General features: G+C 37.8%; 1 protein-coding gene across 1 annotated transcript in view; it reads right to left on the bottom strand.

Annotated features, from left to right (window-relative positions):
- Positions 1 to 22,220, bottom strand: part of MEGF11 (multiple EGF like domains 11) — a 1,076,815-nt gene that overhangs the window by 352,793 nt on the left and 701,802 nt on the right. The window contains 1 exon segment of the mRNA XM_053718531.1: positions 7,898 to 8,110. Coding sequence (XP_053574506.1) covers positions 7,898 to 8,110 — 213 coding nt within the window.

Raw genomic sequence — 22,220 nt, 5'->3', positions numbered from 1 at the left:
TTTGTCGAAAATCCTTAGTTGCCTGTAAGTAGAACTTGAGGGCACGAACTACATCCAGATTGTGTAGAAGACGTTCCTTCTTTGAAGAAGGATTTGGACACAAGGATGGAACAACAATCTCTTGATTGATATTCCTGTTAGTGACTACCTTAGGTAAGAACCCAGGTTTAGTACGCAGAACTACCTTGTCTGAGTGAAAGATCAGATAAGGAGAATCACAATGTAAGGCTGATAACTCAGAGACTCTTCGAGCCGAGGAAATAGCCATTAAAAACAGAACTTTCCAAGATAACAATTTTATATCAATGGAATGAAGGGGTTCAAACGGAACACCCTGTAAAACGTTAAGAACAAAGTTTAAACTCCATGGCGGAGCAACAGTTTTAAACACAGGCTTGATCCTAGCTAAAGCCGGACAAAAGGCCTGGACGTCTGGATTTTCTGACAGACGCCTGTGTAACAAGATGGACAGAGCTGAGATCTGTCCCTTTAATGAGCTAGCCGATAAACCCTTTTCTAAACCTTCTTGTAGAAAGGACAATATCCTAGGAATCCTAACCTTACTCCAGGAGTAATCTTTGGATTCACACCAGTATAGGTATTTACGCCATATCTTATGGTAAATCCTTCTGGCAACAGGCTTCCTAGCCTGTATCAGGGTATCAATAACCGACTCAGAAAAAACCACGTTTTGATAAAATCAAGCGTTCAATTTCCAAGCAGTCAGCTTCAGAGAAGTTAGATTTTGATGTTTGAATGGACCCTGTATCAGAAGGTCCTGTCTTAGAGGTAGAGACCAAGGCGGACAGGATGACATGTCCACTAGATCTGCATACCAAGTCCTTGCGTGGCCATGCAGGCGCTATTAGAATCACTGATGCTCTCTCCTGTTTGATTTTGGCAATCAATCGAGGAAGCAGCGGGAAGGGTGGAAACACATAAGCCATCCCGAAGTTCCAAGGTGCTGTCAAAGCATCTATCAGAACCGCTCCCGGATCCCTGGATCTGGATCCGTAGCGAGGAAGTTTGGCGTTCTGGCGAGACGCCATGAGATCTATCTCTGGTTTGCCCCAATGTCGAAGTATTTGGGCAAAGACCTCCGGATGAAGTTCCCACTCCCCCGGATGAAAAGTCTGGCGACTCAAGAAATCCGCCTCCCAGTTCTCCACTCCCGGGATGTGGATTGCTGACAGGGTGGCAAGAGTGAGACTCTGCCCAGCGAATTATCTTTGATACTTCCATCATTGCTAGGGGAGCTTCTTGTCCCTCCTTGATGGTTGATGTACGCTACAGTCGTGATGTTGTCCGACTGAAACCTGATGAACCCCCGAGTTTTTAACTGGGGCCAAGTTAGAAGGGCATTGAGAACTGCTCTCAATTCCAGAATGTTTATTGGTAGGAGACTTTCCTCCTGACTCCATTGTCCCTGAGCCTTCAGAGAATTCCAGACAGCGCCCCAACCTAGTAGGCTGGCGTCTGTTGTTACAATTGTCCAGTCCGGCCTGCTGAATGGCATCCCCCTGGACAGATGTGGCCGAGAAAGCCACCATAGAAGAGAGTTTCTGGTCTCTTGATCCAGATTCAGAGTAGGGGACAAGTCTGAGTAATCCCCATTCCACTGACTTAGCATGCACAATTGCAGCGGTCTGAGATGTAGACGTGCAAAGGGAACCATGTCCATTGCTGCTACCATTAAGCCGATCACCTCCATGCATTGAGCTACTGACGGGAGTTGAATGGAATGAAGGACACGGCATGCATTTAGAAGCTTTGTTAATCTGTCTTCTGTCAGATAAATCTTCATTTCCACAGAATCTATAAGAGTCCCTAAGAATGGAACTCTTGTGAGAGGAAAAAGAGAACTCTTCTTTTCGTTCACTTTCCATCCATGCGACCTTAGAAATGCCAGAACTAACTCTGTATGAGACTTGGCAGTTTGAAAGCTTGAAGCTTGTATCAGAATGTCGTCTAGGTACGGAGCTACCGAAATTCCTCGCGGTCTTAGTACCGCCAGAAGGGCACCCAGAACCTTTGTGAAGATTCTTGAGCCGTAGCCAATCCGAATGGAAGAGCTACAAACTGGTAATGCCTGTCTAAGAAGGCAAACCTTAGATACCGGTAATGATCTTTGTGAATCGGTATGTGAAGGTAAGCATCCTTTAAATCCACTGAGGTCATGTACTGACCCTTTTGGATCATGGGTAAGATTGTCCGAATAGTTTCCATTTTGAACGATGGAACTCTTAGGAATTTGTTTAGGATCTTTAAATCCAAGATTGGCCTGAAAGTTCCCTCTTTTTTGGGGAACCACAAACAGGTTTGAGTAAAACCCTTGTCCTTGTTCCGACCGCGGAACCGGATGGATCACTCCCATTAATAACAGATCTTGTACACAGCGTAGAAACGCTTCTTTCTTTATCTGGTTTGTTGACAACCTTGACAGATGAAATCTCCCTCTTGGGGGAGAGAATTTGAAGTCTAGAAGGTATCCCTGAGATATGATCTCTAGCGCCCAGGGATCCTGAACATCTCTTGCCCAAGCCTGGGCAAAGAGAGAGAGTCTGCCCCCCACTAGATCCGGTCCCGGATCGGGGGCCCTCGATTCATGCTGTCTTTGGGGCAGCAGCAGGTTTCCTGGCCTGCTTGCCCTTGTTCCAGGACTGGTTAGGTTTCCAGCCTTGTCTGTAACGAGCAACAGCTCCTTCCTGTTTTGGTGCAGTGGAAGTTGATGCTGCTCCTGCTTTGAAATTCCGAAAGGGACGAAAATTAGACTGTCTAGCCTTAGCTTTGGCTTTGTCTTGAGGCAGGGCGTGGCCCTTACCTCCTGTAATGTCAGCGATAATTTCTTTCAAACCGGGCCCAAATAAAGTTTGCCCCTTGAAAGGTATATTAAGTAATTTGGACTTAGAAGTTACATCAGCTGACCAGGATTTTAGCCACAGCGCCCTACGTGCCTGAATGGCGAATCCTGAGTTCTTAGCCGTAAGTTTGGTTAAATGTACTACGGCCTCCGAAATGAATGAATTAGCTAGTTTAAGGACTCTAAGCCTGTCCGTAATGTCGTCCAGCGTAGCTGAATTAAGGGTTCTCTTCCAGAGACTCAATCCAAAATGCTGCCGCAGCCGTAATCGGCGCGATGCATGCAAGGGGTTGCAATATAAAAACCTTGTTGAACAAACATTTTCTTAAGGTAACCCTCTAATTTTTTATCCATTGGATCTGAAAAAGCACAGCTATCCTCCACCGGGATAGTGGTACGCTTAGCTAAAGTAGAAACTGCTCCCTCCACCTTAGGGACCGTTTGCCATAAGTCCCGTGTGGTGGCGTCTATTGGAAACATCTTTCTAAATATAGGAGGGGGGTGAGAACGGCACACCGGTCTATCCCACTCCTTAGTAACAATTTCAGTTAGTCTCTTAGGTATAGGAAAAACGTCAGTACTTCGCCGGTACCCGCAAAGTATTTATCCAACCTACACAATTTCTCTGGAATTGCAACAGTGTTACAATCATTAAGAGCCGCTAAAACCTCCCCTAGTAATACACGGAGGTTCTCCAATTTAAATTTAAAATTAAAATTTGAAATATCTGAATCCAATCTGTTTGGATCAGAACCATCACCCACAGAATGAAGCTCTCCGTCCTCATGCTCTGCAAGCTGTGACGCAGTATCAGACATGGCCCTAGTATTATCAGCGCACTCTGTTCTCACCCCAGAGTGATCACGCTTGCCTCTTAGTTCTGGTAATTTAGCCAAAACTTCAGTCATAACAGTAGCCATATCTTGTAATGTTATCTGTAATGGCCGCCCAGATGTAGTAGGCGCCATAATATCACGCACCTCCCGGGCGGGAGATGCAGGTACTGACACGTGAGGCGAGTTAGTCGGCATAACTCTCCCTCGCTGTTTGGTGAAATTTGTTCAATTTGTACAGATTGGCTTTTATTTAAAGTAGCATCAATACAGTTAGTACATAAATTTCTATTGGGCTCCACCTTGGCATTGGAACAAATGACACAGATATCTTCCTCTGAATCAGACATGTTTAACACACTAGCAATAAACTTGCAACTTGGTTACAATCTTATTTAACAAAAACGTACTGTGCCTCAAAGAAGCACTAAACGATTAAATGACAGTTGAAATAATGAACTGAAAAAACAGTTATAGCATCAATCCTTAAAAAAAAAACAACACAACTTTTAGCAAAGGTTTGTTCCCATTAGTAAAGTAACAATAATTAAATTTGAAACATAAAAATTACAGAGCAACGTTTTTAATCACAGTCAATATATAAGTCTCACAGCTCTGCTGAGAGAATCTACCTCCCTCCAAAGAAGTTTGAAGACCCCTGAGTTCTGTTAGAGATGAACCGGATCATGCAGGAAATACAAGAGTAACTGACTGGAAATTTTTGATGCGTAGCAAAGAGCGCCAAAAACGGCCCCTCCCCCTCACACACAGCAGTGAGAGAGAAACGAAACTGTCACAATTAAAACAAGCAACTGCCAAGTGGAAAAATAATGCCCAAATATTTATTCACTCAGTACCTCAGAAAATGCAAACGATTCTACATTCCAGCAAAAACGTTTAACATAATAAATACCTATTAAAAGGTTTAATGTACTTTTAACAGAGTAATTCCGGTGAAATACCATCCCCAGAATACTAAAGTGTAGAGTATACATACATGTCATTATAACGGTATGGCAGGATTTTCTCATCAATTCCATTCAGAAAATAAAAACTGCTACATACCTCAATGCAGATTTATCTGCCCGCTGTCCCCTGATCTGAAGCTTTTACCTCCCTCAGATGGCCGAGAAACAGCAATATGATCTTAACTACTCCGGTTAAAATCATAGTAAAAACTCTGGTAGATTCTTCTTCAAACTCTGCCAGAGAGGCAATAACACGCTCCGGTGCTATTGTAAAATAACAAACTTTTGATTGAAGTTATAAAAACTAAGTATAATCACCATAGTCCTCTCACACGTCCTATCTAGTCTTTGGGTGCAAGAGAATGACTGGAGGTGACGTAGAGGGGAGGAGCTATATAGCAACTCTGCTGGGTGAATCCTCTTGCACTTCCTGTAGGGGAGCAGATAATATCCCAGAAGTAATGATGACCCGTGGACTGATCACACATAACAGAATAAAAAGGGGTTAAACACATAGTTATAGTCAGCTCCAGAGCAGCAATGCTCTACTGGGAGCTAGCTGAATATATCTGGTGAGCCAATGACAAGAGACATACTGCATGTGTGTAGCCACCAATCACCAGCTAACTCCCAGTAGTGCATTGCTGCTCCTAGGTATGCTTTTCAACAAAGGATATCAACAGAATAAAGAAAATTTGATAACAGACGTAAAGAGTCTCTTAAAAATGCATATTCTTTAAACCAATAAAAGTTGAAACCCTACTTTAGAGAGAAGGAAATATTTCTGTTAAAGAAAGAGCTATTAAATGATTGTTCATTTTCATGTCCCTGTAAATATGCAGAGAAAAACTGCTGTTTGTGTCTGATTCATTAAAGTTATTGTTTTACATTTATGTCCCTTTAATTTGCATGGGGTGAATAGTTAAAAGATGAATTGCTTTATTGATATAGTTATGTTTTGTTTGTTATGTAATGGATCAGGAAATTCAGATTGCATAGTTTAGTTTACCCTTAAAGGGACATGAAACTCAACATTTTCTTCCATGATTCAGATCATGTGATTTTAAACAATTTTCCAATTTACTTCTATTATATCATTTGCTTAGCTCTCTTGGTATCCTTTGTTGAAAAGCATACTTAGGTAGGTTCAGGGACTGGAAGCTAGAGGCTGATTGGTGGCTGCACATATATGCCTCATTTCATTGGCTTACTGGTGTGTTCAGCTAGCTCCTTCCATAAGCGATACTAAGAGAAAGAAGCATATTTGATAATAGAAGCAAATTGTACGCTCTAATGGTATCATTAAAATGTGTCTTGTGTCTTTAAATAGAAATGCAATACCACTTGCTATTCCTTTCTAGAGAAAACATTTGATTATAATGTCAATTTACATCTATTTAAAGGGACATTGCACAAAAAGTTATTTTTGTTCCATCTAAAAGAGATCATTTTAACATGTGTTTCCTGTGCTGAATAAACATATCTGATCATGCCAGGGTAGTAGAGACTTGTCCCTTTCTGCTAGTACTAGCTTTTATTAGTAAGCAAATGTCACTAATTGTGCGCAGTATTTCCTGCATGTTTCAGTTTAAATTCTAGTATTTTGTACCTTAAAGGTAAATTAAAACACTGTCGGGTCTATTTAACAAGGGCCGAATGGCTCCTGTTCCCCTCGTTTCCGTGCGAACCTTCAGGCTCGCCGGAAATAGGAGTTAAGAAGCAGCGGTCTTAAGGTCATGTACGATCGGGTTGATTGACACCCCCTGCTAGCGGCTGATTGGTTCACAAGAACTGCTGGTGCAATAATAAATGCAGACAGCGTATGCTGTCGGCATTTATCGATGTGCGGTGGACATGGTTCGCTATAGCGGATCATGTCCGCTCGCACATATATAAATAGACCCCTGCATATATACTAGATTTAATTATATATTTAAAGAATAAAATAGCCTTAACCCTTTTTTATAACTATATTAGTTGTTTAAATATTGAAGATATAAGGGTAAATGTTTAGTTTCTATAAAGTTACAGGTGTTCACATGTCTGAACTTTCTATTTATTTTTCTCTCCTGCTGAGAACAATTAGGGGCAGATGTAAATTAATCAATAAAAGAGACTGTTCAAACGAGGCTGTGTGGAAACCCTGCTAATTACTTTAACAGTCCTATCTTCCACACAGCCTTGTTTGCACTCTCTCTTTTATTGTCTATTTTATATATGTCACTTATTGTCCTTAAAGGGACACTAAACCCAAATTTTTTATTTCATGATTCAGAGAAATAATACCATTTCAAACAACATTCAAATTTACTGCTATTATTTAATTTGCTTTATTCTTTAGATAAAACATTTTATATTACAATCTCATACTTTTTAATATCCCTTTAATATTTTCCACCAAACATATTTAATAATTACGTATATATATTTATTGTTCTTTCATAAATACATCAGAAAATGATCTCTAATGTCTTTGGTCTCAATAAAATGATCACATTGTGCTCACAAACTGTACTGCATACTGTCTGTAAATTTCTTATCTAATTATATTTCACTCACTAAAGAGTTTAAGGCTGAATTTCAAATTCAATTATAAAAATACTCTTTTTATTGTAAACATCAAAACCAATTGTCAATATACACTGTAATATAATATCTTTAATCTCATTTAGTCTCCCCTTATAATCGTTATTTGCCTCAGCTGACAGGGAAGGGTGCCAGAGTATAAAGGCTTTCAAAACCCCACAAGATTTTCATCTCTTAATACGGTTTTCTTTCTGTTTTAATAGCTGACACGTTGTCCCTTGGCTCATACCATCCTTAGTGTAGTACTCAAAGGGGCTGTATTGGCAGTTTTCACATCATTAAATCTGCCAGATAACAGGGCTAATTGCAAGACTGGGCCTTGGCTCTTGTTTGTGTCACTTTGTGCATTCAAAAGAATACAACTTTATATGTCTGTGTGTGTGAGAGTATTGTTATATGAAATAGGAAAACCGAGGTTATACAGAAACTACAACTTTACATTTATTTCTAAAATATTTTAAAGAACTATGTCATTCAAAAAATGCACCTTTATACTATTCTCAGGTTAATATTTGCTTGGAATACATTATATAGCTAGCATTTATTTAGTGTTTAATGCCACTAGTAGTGTAATGGTAAATGTCCAGCGTCAGATTACTGAGATATTAAATGTATCTGCACCAACATCATCCTGAGAGACTCACACGTACCCACGGGTATTGGTCATGTTACATGGGCAGTTCTTGTTGCACTTGAGGCCATACAGACCCTCAGGACAGACGCGATCTTCGCAGAGAATGCCCTTAAATCCAGGCTCACACAGGCATGCCCCATTGATGTGGTAACACTTTGCCCCATTCTGACAGTCACATCTCTCTGCACACTGGAAACCATAGGTACCCACAGGGCACTCTTCTTGGCATCTGTAGGGCATAGAAATAAGCAAAACTCACCAAACTGAAGGATTCAAACAAGACACAGATACTATCAATCTTATCTACAGATTACAGGAAGAATGGTCCTCAATCGTCAAGGTGTAATCACGTTATTATACAATACCACCAATGTGTAAATTTAGGATCTGGTACAACAGCACAAATTATACTTTTTTTGTTGGAGGGCCGGTATTTATTCTGCATGGCAGTGTCAATCTTAGTTTTAGTATCTTAATGTCAATCTCCAGGGCAATACTTTTACTACTTGGCAGTGCCAATCTGACTTTTGTAACACACATATACTGTACACACTACTTCAGGATTACAGATCTGCCCGGAAGCTGGCAATATGAACTGAGAATTAAAAAGTTCATTTAAATGTAAACAACATTGGCAAATCAAAGTTTAACATGTTTTATCTTCAAACTTTGAGGTATAAACAATGTCAGCTAGTACCTTGATATACTTAAAGGGACAGTCAACACCAAAATTGTTATTGTTTAAAAAGATAGATAATGCCTTTACTACCCATTCTGCACAACAAACATTGTTATATTAAAGGGACACTAAACCCAAACAATTTCTGTCATGATTGAGATAGAGAAAACAATTTTAAACAACATTCCAATTTACTTCTATTATCTAATTTGCTTCATTCTTTAGACATCCTTTTTAGAAGAAATAGCAATGCACATGGGTGAGCCAATCACACAAGGCATCTGTGTGCAGCCACCAATCAGCAGCTACTAAGCCTATCTAGATATGCTTTTCAGCAAAAGATAACAGGAAATTAAGCAAATTAGATAATAGAAGTAAATTAGACGGTTGTTTAAAAATGCAAGCTCTTTCCAAATCATGAAAGAAAAAATGTGGGTTTCATGTCCCTTTAATATACTTTATAACATTTAAACCTCTAAATGTCTTCTTGTTTCTAAGCCACTATAGACAGTCTCTTATCATTGCTAATTCATGTGGGCCATATAGATAACATTGTGCACCCAACCGTGGAGTTATGGCTGACACTGCACTAATTGGCTAAAATGCAAGTCAATTGATAAAAAAATAAATAGCCATGTGATCAGGGGACTGCCAGAAAATGCTTAGATACAAGGTAATCATAGAGGTAAAAGGTATGTTAAAGGGCCACTGTAAGTAAATATTTTCTATGCCTGTTACTAACTAACTACCCCAAATACGCTTTTTATCAATAGCATTTCATTAACATATCTCTACCGTATATCAGAAATCTTGTCTGCACATTTAATTGTTTTCCAAACCCACTCTGTGGGTAGCCTTTGCTCTGTACCAATCAGTTTACAATACCTAGGTTTCAAAATGGCGCTTTAAACACAAAGTTATTGGTTTAAGTATTTTGAACACTCAGTGCTAAAAATAGTGGGCAGGATAACGTGACATCATCGGTGAATAAAAGATATAACTTTTAGAACGTTATGAAACTTCGTTTTGGAGAAAATATAGTTCAGTAGGTTTTAATTAATGTTTATTAACTTTAATATGTTAGTTGTTTAGCTTAAAAATTATAACAGAAAGTAATCCTTTAATATAACTGTGCTGGTTATGCAAAACTGGGGAATGGGTAATAAATTGATTATTTATCTTTTTAAACAATAAAAAAATTGGAGTAGACTGTCCCTTTAATCAGACAGTTACTGCAAATGTAAATATATTCAGGTTTGGGTTCAACCTCCTATTTTACTGTACATGCAGGAACATAAGACATTTTAAACTATAAAGCATTTTACTCCTACAATGATATATCTTTCTGATAATAAAGAGTTACTGTTTTATCAGATAACATTATGTGATGAGACAACAGTATCACAGTATGTCACAAAAAGAGCACAGGAATATGTTATACAGAAACAGTATCAAAGTATACCAGAAACAAAAAGTATCACATTATTCTGTGAGCTAAAGTGACATTTAATTCATCCATTACATATTATTTGACATATAATTTATTACATTTGATTATTATGCAGTCACTATGTGGGGTGTTGCAGGGTTGTTGATCTGTAATCTCAGTCTGCAAATGAAAACTATCATTTTCAGAGGAAAAATTGCTGGAATAGCAGATATAATAAATAAAGAAAATACATAACAAAGTTGTCCTACTAAGAATAATTAAAAATAATATGGGGAATTATATTTCAAATTTAATGTCAGTTTAACAGTCTCATGGTATGTCATGCAGAAATGAAATACATCTATTAGATAAAGGTCACCATATGTCACCAGGATCAGGGTATGTCCAGATACCCATATCATGATATCTCCAGCAATATCATGGCCTGTCATGAAATGGAACATCATGTTATGCTATGAGACAGTAATATCATTGTATGTTGTAAGATTACAATATTATGGCATGTCATGAAACAAGAGTATCATGGTATTACTAGACATAGCAGTATCACATGGTCCTAGATTCATTAAAACACACTTGTGAAAATTGTGTAATTCAAAAATATTTGTGCCCATCCCTCGTCACATTGGCGAGTTGTGAATCATTCTATTATCATTGAAAGAGCATTATCCAATGTGAATGATACTAGGATACAAAACCCCACTCAAAACGTCACAGAACAAACAAACGGCTAGATTATGAGTTGTGCGTTAGGGTAAAAAAGCAGCGTTAAGAGGTCCTAACACTGCTTTTTTACGCCCGCTGGTATTACAAGTCTTGAAGGTTTAGGGTCACCGCACACTTCTTTGGCCTTATCGCAAAACGACTTACGTAAACTTCGTAAAGTCTTTTTTTCTATGGGACTTCCATAGCGCTGATATTACGAGTCTGTCCTGGGAGGCCAAAAAGTGAGCGGTACACCCTCCACCTCCAAGAGTCCTAACGCATTTAAAAGTCAGTAGTTAAGAGTTTTATGGTACAATGCCGTAACATAAAACTCATAACTAAAGTGCTAAAAAGTACACTAACACCCATAAACTACCTATTAACCCCTAAACCGAGGCCCTCCCGCATCGCAAACACTATAATAAATATTTTAAGCCCTAATCTGCCGCTCCGGACACCGCCGCCACCTACATTATATTTATTAACCCCTAATCTGCCGCCCCCAATGTCGCCGCAACCTACCTACACTTATTAACCCTTAATATGCCGCCCCCAACGTCGCCGACACTATAATAAACATATTAACCCCTAAACCGCAGCACTCCCGCCTCGCAAACATTAGTTAAATATTATTAACCCCTAATCTGCCGTCCCTAACATCGCCGCCACCTACCTACATTTATTAACCCTTAATCTGCCGCCCCACAACGTCGCCTCCACTATACTAAATGCATTAACCCCTAAATCTAAGTCTAAAAAAGTTACATTGTATCTAGCTTAGGGTTTATTTTTATTAAACTATTTAATAACTACCTAGCTAAAATAAATACAAAAGTACCTGTAAAATAAAACTTAACCTAAGTTACAATAACACCTAACACTACACTATAATTAAATAAATTAACTAAATCAAATACAATTACCTAAATTAAATTAGCTAAAGTACAAAAAATCCCACTAAATTACAGAAAATAATAAACACATTACAGATATTTAAACTAATTACACCTAATCTAATAGCCCTATCAAAATAAAAAAAGCCCCCCAAAATAAAAAAAACCCCTAGCCTAAACTAAACTACCAATAGCCCTTAAAAGGGCATTTTTGATTACTTTGGGGCAATGCCCCGCAAAAGGCCCTTTTAAGGGCTATTGGTAGTTTAGTTTAGGCTAGGGTTTTTTTTTTATTTTGGGGAGGCTTTTTTTATTTTGATAGGGCTATTAGATTAGGTGTAATTAGTTTAAATATCTGTAATTTGTTTATTATTTTCTGTAATTTAGTGTTTGTTTTTGTACTTTAGCTAATTTAATTTAGTTAATTTATTTAATTATAGTGTAGTGTTAGGTGTTAGTGTAACTTAGGTTAGGTTTTATTTTACAGGTACTTTTGTATTTATTTTAGCTAGGTAGTTATTAAATAGTTAATAACTATTTAATAACTATTCTACCTAGTTAAAATAAATACAAACTTGCCTGTAAAATAAAAATAAACCCTAAGATAGCTACAATGTAACTATTAGTTATATTGTAGCTATCTTAGGGTTTATTTTACAGGTAAGTATTTAGTTTTAAATAGGAATAATTTAGTTAATGATAGTAGTTTTATTTAGATTTATTTAAATTATATTTAAGTTAGGGGTTAGACTTAGATTTAGGGGTTAATAACTTTAATATAGTGGCGGCGACGTTGGGGGCGGCAGATTAGGGGTTAACAAATGTAGGTAGGTGGCGGCGATGTTAGGGACGGCAGATTAGGGGTTAATAATATTTAACTACTGTTTGCGAGGCAGAAATGCGTCGGTTTAGGGTTAATATGTTTATTATAGTGGCGGCGACGTTGGGGGCGGCAGATTAAGGGTTAATAAGTGTAGGTAGGTTGCGGCGACATTGGGGACGGCAGATTAGGGGTTAATAAATAGTATGTAGGTGTCGGCGATGTTGGGGGCAGCAGATTAGGGGTTAATAAGTATAATGTAGGTGTCGGCGATGTCGGGGACGGCAGATTAGGGGTTAATAAGTGTAAGATTAGGGGTGTTTAGACTCAGAGTTCATGTTAAGGTGTTAGGTGTAGACATAACTTTTATTTCCCAATAGGAATCAATGGGGCTGCGTTAGTGAGTTTTACGCTGCTTTTTTGCAGGTGTTAGACTTTTTCTTAGCCGGCTCTCCCCGTTGATTTCCTATGGGGAAATCGTGTACGAGCACGTACGACCAGCTCACCGCTGACTTAAGCAGCGCTGGTATTGGAGTGCGGTAATGAGCAAAATTTTGCTCAACTCTCACTTCTTGTCTTTTAACGACGGGTTTCTGAAAAGTCGTAATACTAGCGCTGAATGTAAGTGAGCGGTGAGACAAAACTGCTCGCTAACACCGCATAGCCTCTAACGCAAAACTCGTAATCTAGGCCTAAGTGAATAAAAAAATGGCTATAAAACAGCCAAGGTTAAAGGGACAGTCTACCATAGAATTGTTATTGTTCTAAAATGTAGATAATCCCTTTATTACCCATTCCCCAGTTTTGCATAACCAACACAGTTATATTAATATAATTTTTACCTCTGTGATTACCTTGTATCTAGGAACCTTCTTCCAGCCCCCTGATCACATGACTGTGACTGTTTATTATCTATTGTCTTAAATTTAGCATTGTTTTGTGCTAAATCTTAAATAACTTTCTGTGCCTGAACACAGTGTTATCTATATGGCCCACGTGTACTTTCTGTCTCTTTGTGTTGAAAAGAGATTTACAAAGCATGATAAGTGATAAGAGGCAGCCCTCAAAGGCTTAGAAATTAGCATATGAGCCTACCTAGGTTTAGTTTAAACTGAGAATACCAAGAGAAAAAAGCAAATTTGATGATAAAAGTAAATTGGAAAGTTGATTAAAATTAAAAGTCCTATCTGAATAATGAAAGTTTAATTTATACTAGACTGTCCCTTTAAAATATGCACAAAAAGACATCACTAAAAGCCGACATTTAACATTGCACAAGCATTTCTAGTGAAATGCTTGTGCAATGCTGCCCCCTGCTTACTGGCGGGCCAATCGGCCACTAGCAGGGGGTGTCAATCATCCCAATCGTATCATGTAACTATAAATATTAATATCAGGAACGCCCACTAACAAAACTGCTCAACATATACTGTGAGTAAAGGGCAATGCTCAAAGTATTTCTCACCTGATCCAGCCTTTACGACAGCGCCCTTTGGTAACCTCACAAGCATCTATGAATCAAGCTTAATATATTATTAGATAATGATATCAAAGGTATTTTATGGGATAAGGGTAGGCTGACCATATTGCCGCTTTAAAAAGGGACACATATGAAAAATACATATGTCAGGGCTGTTTAAAGAAATGGTTTTGTATAAGAACCATCACATATGTATTTTTCATATGTGTTCCTTCTTAAAGCGCCAATATGGTCAGCCTAGATAAGGGGCTCACCTTTGTCGAACAAAAAACAATGCTCTACTTGTGAGACCTCAGTAGAGTGAAACTTACGTCAATATATTATAGCAACATGAATATTTCCAGTAAATAGAACATAATATGGAAAAAAAACAAGTTTTACTCCATTTTGTTTTGTCGTTACAATTGATTATTTATGGTCGTGTCTAAATAAATTCATAAAATCTGAACTTCAGGATCCAGAATGTTTTTCTCTGTAAGCGCCGCTTTGTGCGAATTTGAGCTATTGACAAGGTGCATATGTGCTGAGGATCAGCCGCTGTGTCTCTTGTACTTCCTGTGTGCAACGTGCCTATCACACCAGCCTGGCTCATTCTGTCTGATCAGGGAGTATGACCAGTACAGCGTTTGCCTGCTGAGATCTGGCACAGATACACAGCCCTGGCTCTGTCTAACACTGCACTGTTTGGGGACACTGCGAACAGAAAGCACATTTAGTAATTTAACCCTTGGTGTAGCTACAAATCTCTTACGGCTGCCTGCAATAAGTCTTATATTTCTTTATTTTTGACTGCTTCAAAAAAGCAGCTTGATGTGCTTGTCTCTTGCAAATTAATTATTTTCAATGATAAAAACTATTTAAAGGGACACTGTACCCAAATTTTTTCTTTTGTAATTCAAATAGAGCATGCAATTTTAAGCAACTTTCTAATTTACTCCTATTATCAATTTTTCTTCGTTCTCTTGTTATCATTATTTGAAAAAGAAGGCATCCAAGCTTTTTTTTTGTTTCAGACTCTGGACAGCACTTTTTTATTGGTGGATGAATTTATCCACCAATCAGCAAGGACAACCCAGGTTGTTCACCAAAAATGGGCCGGCATCTAAACTTACATTCTTGCATTTCAAATAAAGATACCAAGAGAATAAAGAAAATTTGATAATAGGAGTAAATTAGAAAGTTGCTTAAAATTTCATGCTCAATCTGAATCACGAAAGAAAAAAATTTGGGTACAGTGTCCCCTTTAAAGGGACATAAAACCTATTTTTTTTCTTTCATGATTTAGATGAAACATAACATTTTAAACAACTTTTAATTGACTTCTATTTTAAAATGTTCTTTGTTTTCTTGTTATCCTTTGTAGAAAAGCAGAACTGCAAGCTCAAGTGTGTGCACGTGTCTGCAGCACTATATGGCAACAGTTTTGCAACAATGCTATACATTAGCAGGAACACTAGATGGCAGCACTATTTCCTGTCATGTAGTGCTTCAGGCATGTGCACGCTACCTACCTAGGTATCTATTTAACAAAGAACAACATGAGAATGAAATAAATTTGATAATAGAAGAAAATTTGAAACTTTTTACAAATTGTTATCATTATCTGAATCATTAAAGAAAATTTTGGGGTTTAATGTCCCTTTAAATGTCACTAATAAACATTCACCACCTAAAAGACACCCATAATCCTTATTTTCTTGAGCTTAACAAAAACTACTTTTCAAGTTTGAGAATGTGTGTTCCTGTTCACAACAGAGCTATTGTAGTTGACCTTACAGCGAGTTAGTAGTTAAAGGGGCATTAAAGTCACACTCTAAACTCTGTGCAGGATGGCTAGTGACGAGACTATACAGTGCCATGGGCATCTCTGAGCAGCGGAGCAGGAGGAAAACTGCATTCTGGAGATGGAACTCTCTGAGACGTTAGGACAGGAAGTTAATGGTCCTCACAACACACTGCAGCCCTCTCTGGCAATCAAGGGGTTAGAGTGTACCCCAATCCATAACCCTAACCCAATCCCTAACCTCCAAAGCTAATCCCAACCCCTAACACTAACCAAGAATGCCAATGGTAACACAATACCTAACTGCAACTATTAAAGGGACATGAAACCCAAGCATTTTCTTTTATGATTCAGATAGATTGTGGGGTTTTAAAAAACTTTCCAATTTACTTCTATTATCAAATCTACTTCATTATATTGGTATCCTTTGTTGAAGGAGCAACTGTGCACTACTGGAGCTAGCTGAACAAATCTGATGCACCAATAACAGATAGATCAGCATGCTAATGCACTGTGGTTGAGCTCTGTAGCAACCCGAGGGTTGCAGGTACGATTCCCGGTGAGGTCCACTTAGCCTTTCATCCTTCTGAGGTCGATAAAATGAGCAGCGCCTTAAGACCCTTACGGGTGATTAGCCGCGCTTTACAAGTACCGAATACATACAATACAATGAGAAAATGAAGAGAGGCATTTGTGTGCAGCAACCAATCAGCTACTAGCTCACTGTAATGCATTGCTGCCCCTGAGCCTACCTAGATATGCTTTTCAATAATGTATACCAAGAGAATGAAGCAAATTACATAACAGAAGTAAATTAGAAAGTTATTTACAATCACATTCGCGGGGAGGAACTTCCGGGTAGTGTTCCTGATAGGACGCTTTCCTACGTGCTGCTTTAGTTTTCCAGCAATAACTCTAAAATATTGCTATATCACAAAATCATTTAGAAGAATCTTACACAGCATTGAACTCCACATTTGATAGCAATCAAAACAAGATCTTTCTACCTGGAATCGCTGTTGGCATCAGTGCCCGGAGCTGTCGCAACATCACAGCACTAACTATACCCCCCGGCGGGCTGCTTTGGGCCTGTCGTTAAGTGGCACACAGTGTGTCTGATACTATACTATATCCTATTCTTAACACTTGCAGCAAATGAGCATTGCAGTTCCATGTGGAGATGGCAAACTATTTTTCTCCTAGAGATCAACAGGCTTTTAACCTCACATCATGCTGCATTTGAGCAGATCCTCATGGCTAACGATTGCTCCACGCAACCACATTTGAAACACGGGGATGGCCACGATGGGGACCTGAAGCAACACCGATTATTTGCAGTACACGGCGAAACTAACCTAGCAGCTGACACCACGGTCTTGATTGATGAAACTAGGATCTTGGAGCCTCTGGCTTGCTATAATGGTGAGGAGCAATGTGCAACACCCCCTATCCCTGATAAGGAGACTAATATAGCAGAAGCGGAATTGGGGAATCTAGTTGGAGACGTTCCCCCGAATCTCAACTTACCTATTCAGTCTGCATCCTTAGGGGCTTTGCCCCCCAACCTTCAGCTAATAGTGATCATGGATGAGCGATCGCAGTGTTGCGGTGACCACGTGGGGCCTCTGCTGGCGGAGATCCCTGCTGTCATTCTTTCAGCTCCCTCAGATTACTTGGCACAGCTCTACGAGCTTACAGGTATAGTGCAGGGTTCAGATCTTCCACCGCTCTCATACCGCAATGCTTCTGGTACATCCCAGTCAATACAAGGTGATATGGCCCCGATGCAAAGACTTAACTCTTACACCGCAACTCTCCTGGTACTTTTCAGTTAGCACAAGGGGACATTGCTTCAATGTAAAGACTCATCTTATGTTTGGGTTACATAAAATCAAGCAGCCTGGTCAGCAGATTAGGAGAGGGATAGCCTAATGTGACTACTGTTACAATATTGACTACATTTTTACAATCTGGGGTCTCTGTGGACTTTGGACTTAAAGTATTATACAGTTTGATTGTTTTTGAATTTGTCCAAGGATTATCTAGGATGATTATTGCAAGTTTAAGGCTTATGATTTATAGTCCTTATTTTTTCAAGTTATGTTTTCTCTCTTTGTACTCTGGACTATAAATGCAATGTTTGTGTGTTTTTTTTTTTATTGTACCTTGCCTAGGAGGAATTGAATCTCTAACTTACTGCCACATCTAACTTGTTACACTCTTAAATTACTATTGATTACTGGGATTTACTTGGGAGTGATAGTTTGCCCACCTTATTCTCAACTATGTATGCAGTACCTCTTAGCTACTCTAGTTATGTCTTGCTGCCTACGGCCGGGGGGCGTGACATGTATATAGGTCACACAAATTTTAAATTTACTTTAAATTTACTATGAGCTATGTTATAACGACATTATAGCTGCTTATCTATCTATCCTACCATGCTATTCAAGTGCAACCCCTCTTGGTACGAACCATAGTTCTGGCTCCCTTCTTATCTGGCACCTACCTTAGATTATTATTTTCTCCACAGGACCTGTACGTATCTATAATTATTTCCCATATGCTCAAGAAATTTGCTGCAACCTTATATTGAGAGTTAATAAGAGATCACATAAAAATTAGAAAAATGAGGTGTGCATTGTGAGGCCCAAAAGTGGTCTCCTTAAGTTCAGTCACCTTCTATTTCTATACTTGTTTCACATCTTTGAGGCCCAAGAGTGACCTCCTATCTTACATTTAGAAGGTTTGCGTTTTGAAAGACGATCTATTTCATTACCAATTATTGTACTTACCACACGTGATGTACCATGGAGTTTACTTTAATGTTGAAATAACTATATTGTTTTCTTGTATTTCTCGTACTATGTTATATGTCTTGAAAGTAACCTCAATAATAAAAAAAAAAATCACATGCGCTACCTGAATCAATAAATAAATGTATAGGTTTCATGTCCCTTTAACAGTCACGCTTAAAGGACCAGTATATGCAATATATTTGCATAATCAACAAATGCATGATAAAAAGACAATGCAATAGCACTTAGTCTGAGTAGTAGATTTTTTTCTGACAAATTAGTTATTTCTAATTTCCACTCCTCCTGTATCATGTGACAGCCATCAGCCAATCACAAATGCATAAACATATATTCTGTAAATTCTTACAAATACTCAGTAGGAGCTGGTGGCTCAAAATGTGTTAATATAAACAGACTTTGTACATTTTGTTAATGGAAGTACATTGCAAAGTTATTTAAAATTGTATGAATCAGGAAAGATTCATTTCGATTTGAGCGTCCCTTTAACATCTAATCAAAATGGCAAAAAAGAAAGAGGGCGCCTCATAGTGTGGTGTGTTCCCAATACGGAGATAAGGTATAAAATAGCAAGGCTTACCGGAAGATGTTGCACCGTGCTCTGACTGGTGCTAGCAGGCAGACTAACGCTCAACAGTGGTTAGTACACTGAGGCAGGATGATGTCCGACCCAATAGTCAGCTGTTCCAGGGAATCCTCAGTGGTGATATCTGCCGTGATTCAATTTGAACCGCTCTGCGGGAATCGGTTGTGAGTTGCGGTATAACTTGGAGTGCACTAAGCGTACTCAAAGAAGAAAAGGACAACTTCCAAAATATAAAATGTAAAAACAACGCTTTAATCTGTACTTGCAACGCGTTTCTCGACCATTCATACAGGTCGTTTCTTCAGGCAATACAAAACGAATAAAAGAGTATCTTCATTGACAACATTAAATACACTTGTGGTTAAAAAACGGAAGTTGTCACAATTAAAACAAACCAATAGTAGCAATAGTTAGATCTACAAGTATGCAAAACCTTTCCAGTCAAACATATCTCAGGTGTCATTAATTGGTTTAGTTATTTCCAAAGGAGGACTTAACCCTATATGTACTTAATGTGAAAACATTTCTTAAGTAAATTGTTATTAAAACAGATAGTTGTCAGTGTTGTCTGCGTTATTATTTAAGTCTATCTCAATAAAGATTCAACAATAAAAATGTGTCTAAAAAATAAATTGTGTTACATTTGTTCCAAAATGAATACAACGTAGAAACAAATTTAAACCTAACTGATTTGTAATATGTATGTAGGAATATACAGTAGTTGATATTAAACAACATGAGAGACTTGTATATTCATGATCAAAGTAAAAGAAGGGATAGTTCTTTTACTGTCTTTTCCATATCTAAGAGTTGAGTTCTTTCAAAGATATGAAACTATCAAATAACATTTTGCAGCGTGTAATCGCAACCTTTGTAATATATGTTGTATGTAGGAATATAGTTGATATTAAACCACATAAAAAAACTTGTATATTCGTGATTAAAATGAAAGAAGGAATAGTTCCTCATTATTTTTTCATATCAAAGTGTTAAAATACATGAAACTGCCAAATAACATTTTGCAGCGTGTAATCGCAACAATGTCTGATTCGAATGTGCATATTCATAATTGTACCTAAGGTCAACATAGTTTTCATGAGGTTCAAAATATCGTCCCATTTCTATATTCCCTATTAAAGGAATATTATCAATGACCATATAAAATACAAGGAGATCACGTAACCACACTCAAAATGTATTTAAAAGGACAATTTTTGGTAAACAATCTACAAATGAACAATAAGGATATATGTTATATCTGCGATATCCTTAAATTAACATAATTATGTGAAATGCGGTAAAGGACAATAATATTAACCGGTGTAAGCTGAGTGTGACCAGAGACGATGATATTTTTTGGTATGAGCTGGTTATCTGTCAGGATGTAAAGTATTGTGACCAAAAAAGGGGAGTGACCAATTCAAAAAAGAATTCCGATTGAGTGACCAATAAGCTATCTGTGAAGAATTGACTAGTGTAAATTTCCGTTGGAATAAACTATGCGTGTGATCCAAAAATGAGGATAAATTATGTCATGAAAACGCATGGTCGTATGTGTAATATGCATGAGACTAATTAATTGGGATTCTTTCTTGTAAACTCATATGTGCATCAAGATAGTGTAGTGCCAAAAAGTGATGAGAAAGTGTAGGTGTGTGTGTGTAGAAATGTGTGAGTGTGTGTATCAGCATTAGTGTTATCAGCATTAGTGTTTCCCAATGTAAAATGTGATGAGTAAGTGTATGGATAATATTATTGAAGTATTGTTCTCATGTCTCTATAAGTGTTGATTCTATGAAGATATATTATCAATGTGGGATGGTGAATGAGATGGAGAGTGATGAGATGCTGCTAGATCTGTCAATTAAAGGCCGCTAAATCCAAATTTGCGTTTAGACCAGAGGGGTAAAATGTTTTTAATTTATAGATCCAATATGTTTCTTGTTGTCTTAGTTTCTTTAACCTGTTATAATCAGAGGATTTTGGCACAAAATATATGGGGTGGTATTTAAAAATGTAAGGATTATCATTGTGTTTATGTAGACAGTGGTTGGGAATACTGTGTTTGATTTTGTTTGTTTTTTTGCAATTTCGGTGATGTTCGCCCCATTTAGTTCTAACTTTTCTTGAGGTGCGACCTACATATTGTAGGCCGCAAATGCATTCTATTAAATACATCACAAAAAGAGAGTCACAATTGAAAAAAACCTGAAATGGGAAATGATTCCCCAGTGGTTGTGGATTTAAAGGTCTTTAGGTTAGATTTAATAAATTTACACAAGTTGCATCCAGTTTTACCACATCTGTAGACTCCCTGTAGACCAAAAATACCTTTCTTTATTTTGTTAAGTTCTTTAGTATTTTGTTTAACATGTTTAACTTTTTTTACTGGGAGCTAATTTGTTTCTCAAAGTGGGCGCTCTTCTGTAAACTATTTTGGGTTTATCCTTTACAAGGGTACGGCCATGGGGACCAGGTTTGCCCCCAGTGTCCCAAATCTCTTTATGGGACTGTTTGAAGAGAGATACATTTACCATCGAAATTTGGGGTGAACCTGGTCTTCTATGGCCGATACATAGATGATTTAATTTTTATTTGGGATGGGGACAGAACCTTAGCAGATCGATTCATTACTCACCTTAACCAGAACAATATGGGCCTCAGTTTCACTGCTAACATACAAACACATTCCATAGTTGGGGTACAAACAACATGATAACTTCTAAAACTTTTTTAAGGATGTGGACAGTAACAGTTTTTGGGAATATAATAGCAATCATCACAAAAGCTGGATACATAATGTTCCATATAGCCAATTTAGAAGGATAAGGAGGAATTGTACAGAATTAAATGATTTTCTTGAACAGAGCCAAATTTTTTATGGTAGATTTTTAGAAAAAGGCTATCCCCCAAGTCTATTGGACAGAACCCTATTTAGAACTAGGAATCTCAATAGAAATAAAATCTTACAAACTAGCAGAAAACAGAGTACCAATTTAGAGCTTGAGACCAATGAGGGGGATATTATGTTTATAACTCAATACAACAACTACTTTCACAAAATGCAGCAAATTATAAACAAACATTGGCACATAATCCAAAGAGATCCCATACTTAAAAATATTGT

Source organism: Bombina bombina, chromosome 6 (assembly GCF_027579735.1).
Source record: "Bombina bombina isolate aBomBom1 chromosome 6, aBomBom1.pri, whole genome shotgun sequence".
Taxonomy (NCBI): domain Eukaryota; kingdom Metazoa; phylum Chordata; class Amphibia; order Anura; family Bombinatoridae; genus Bombina; species Bombina bombina.
Note: the sequence above shows the minus strand (reverse complement) of the source record. Positions and strands in the feature narration are given on the sequence as shown.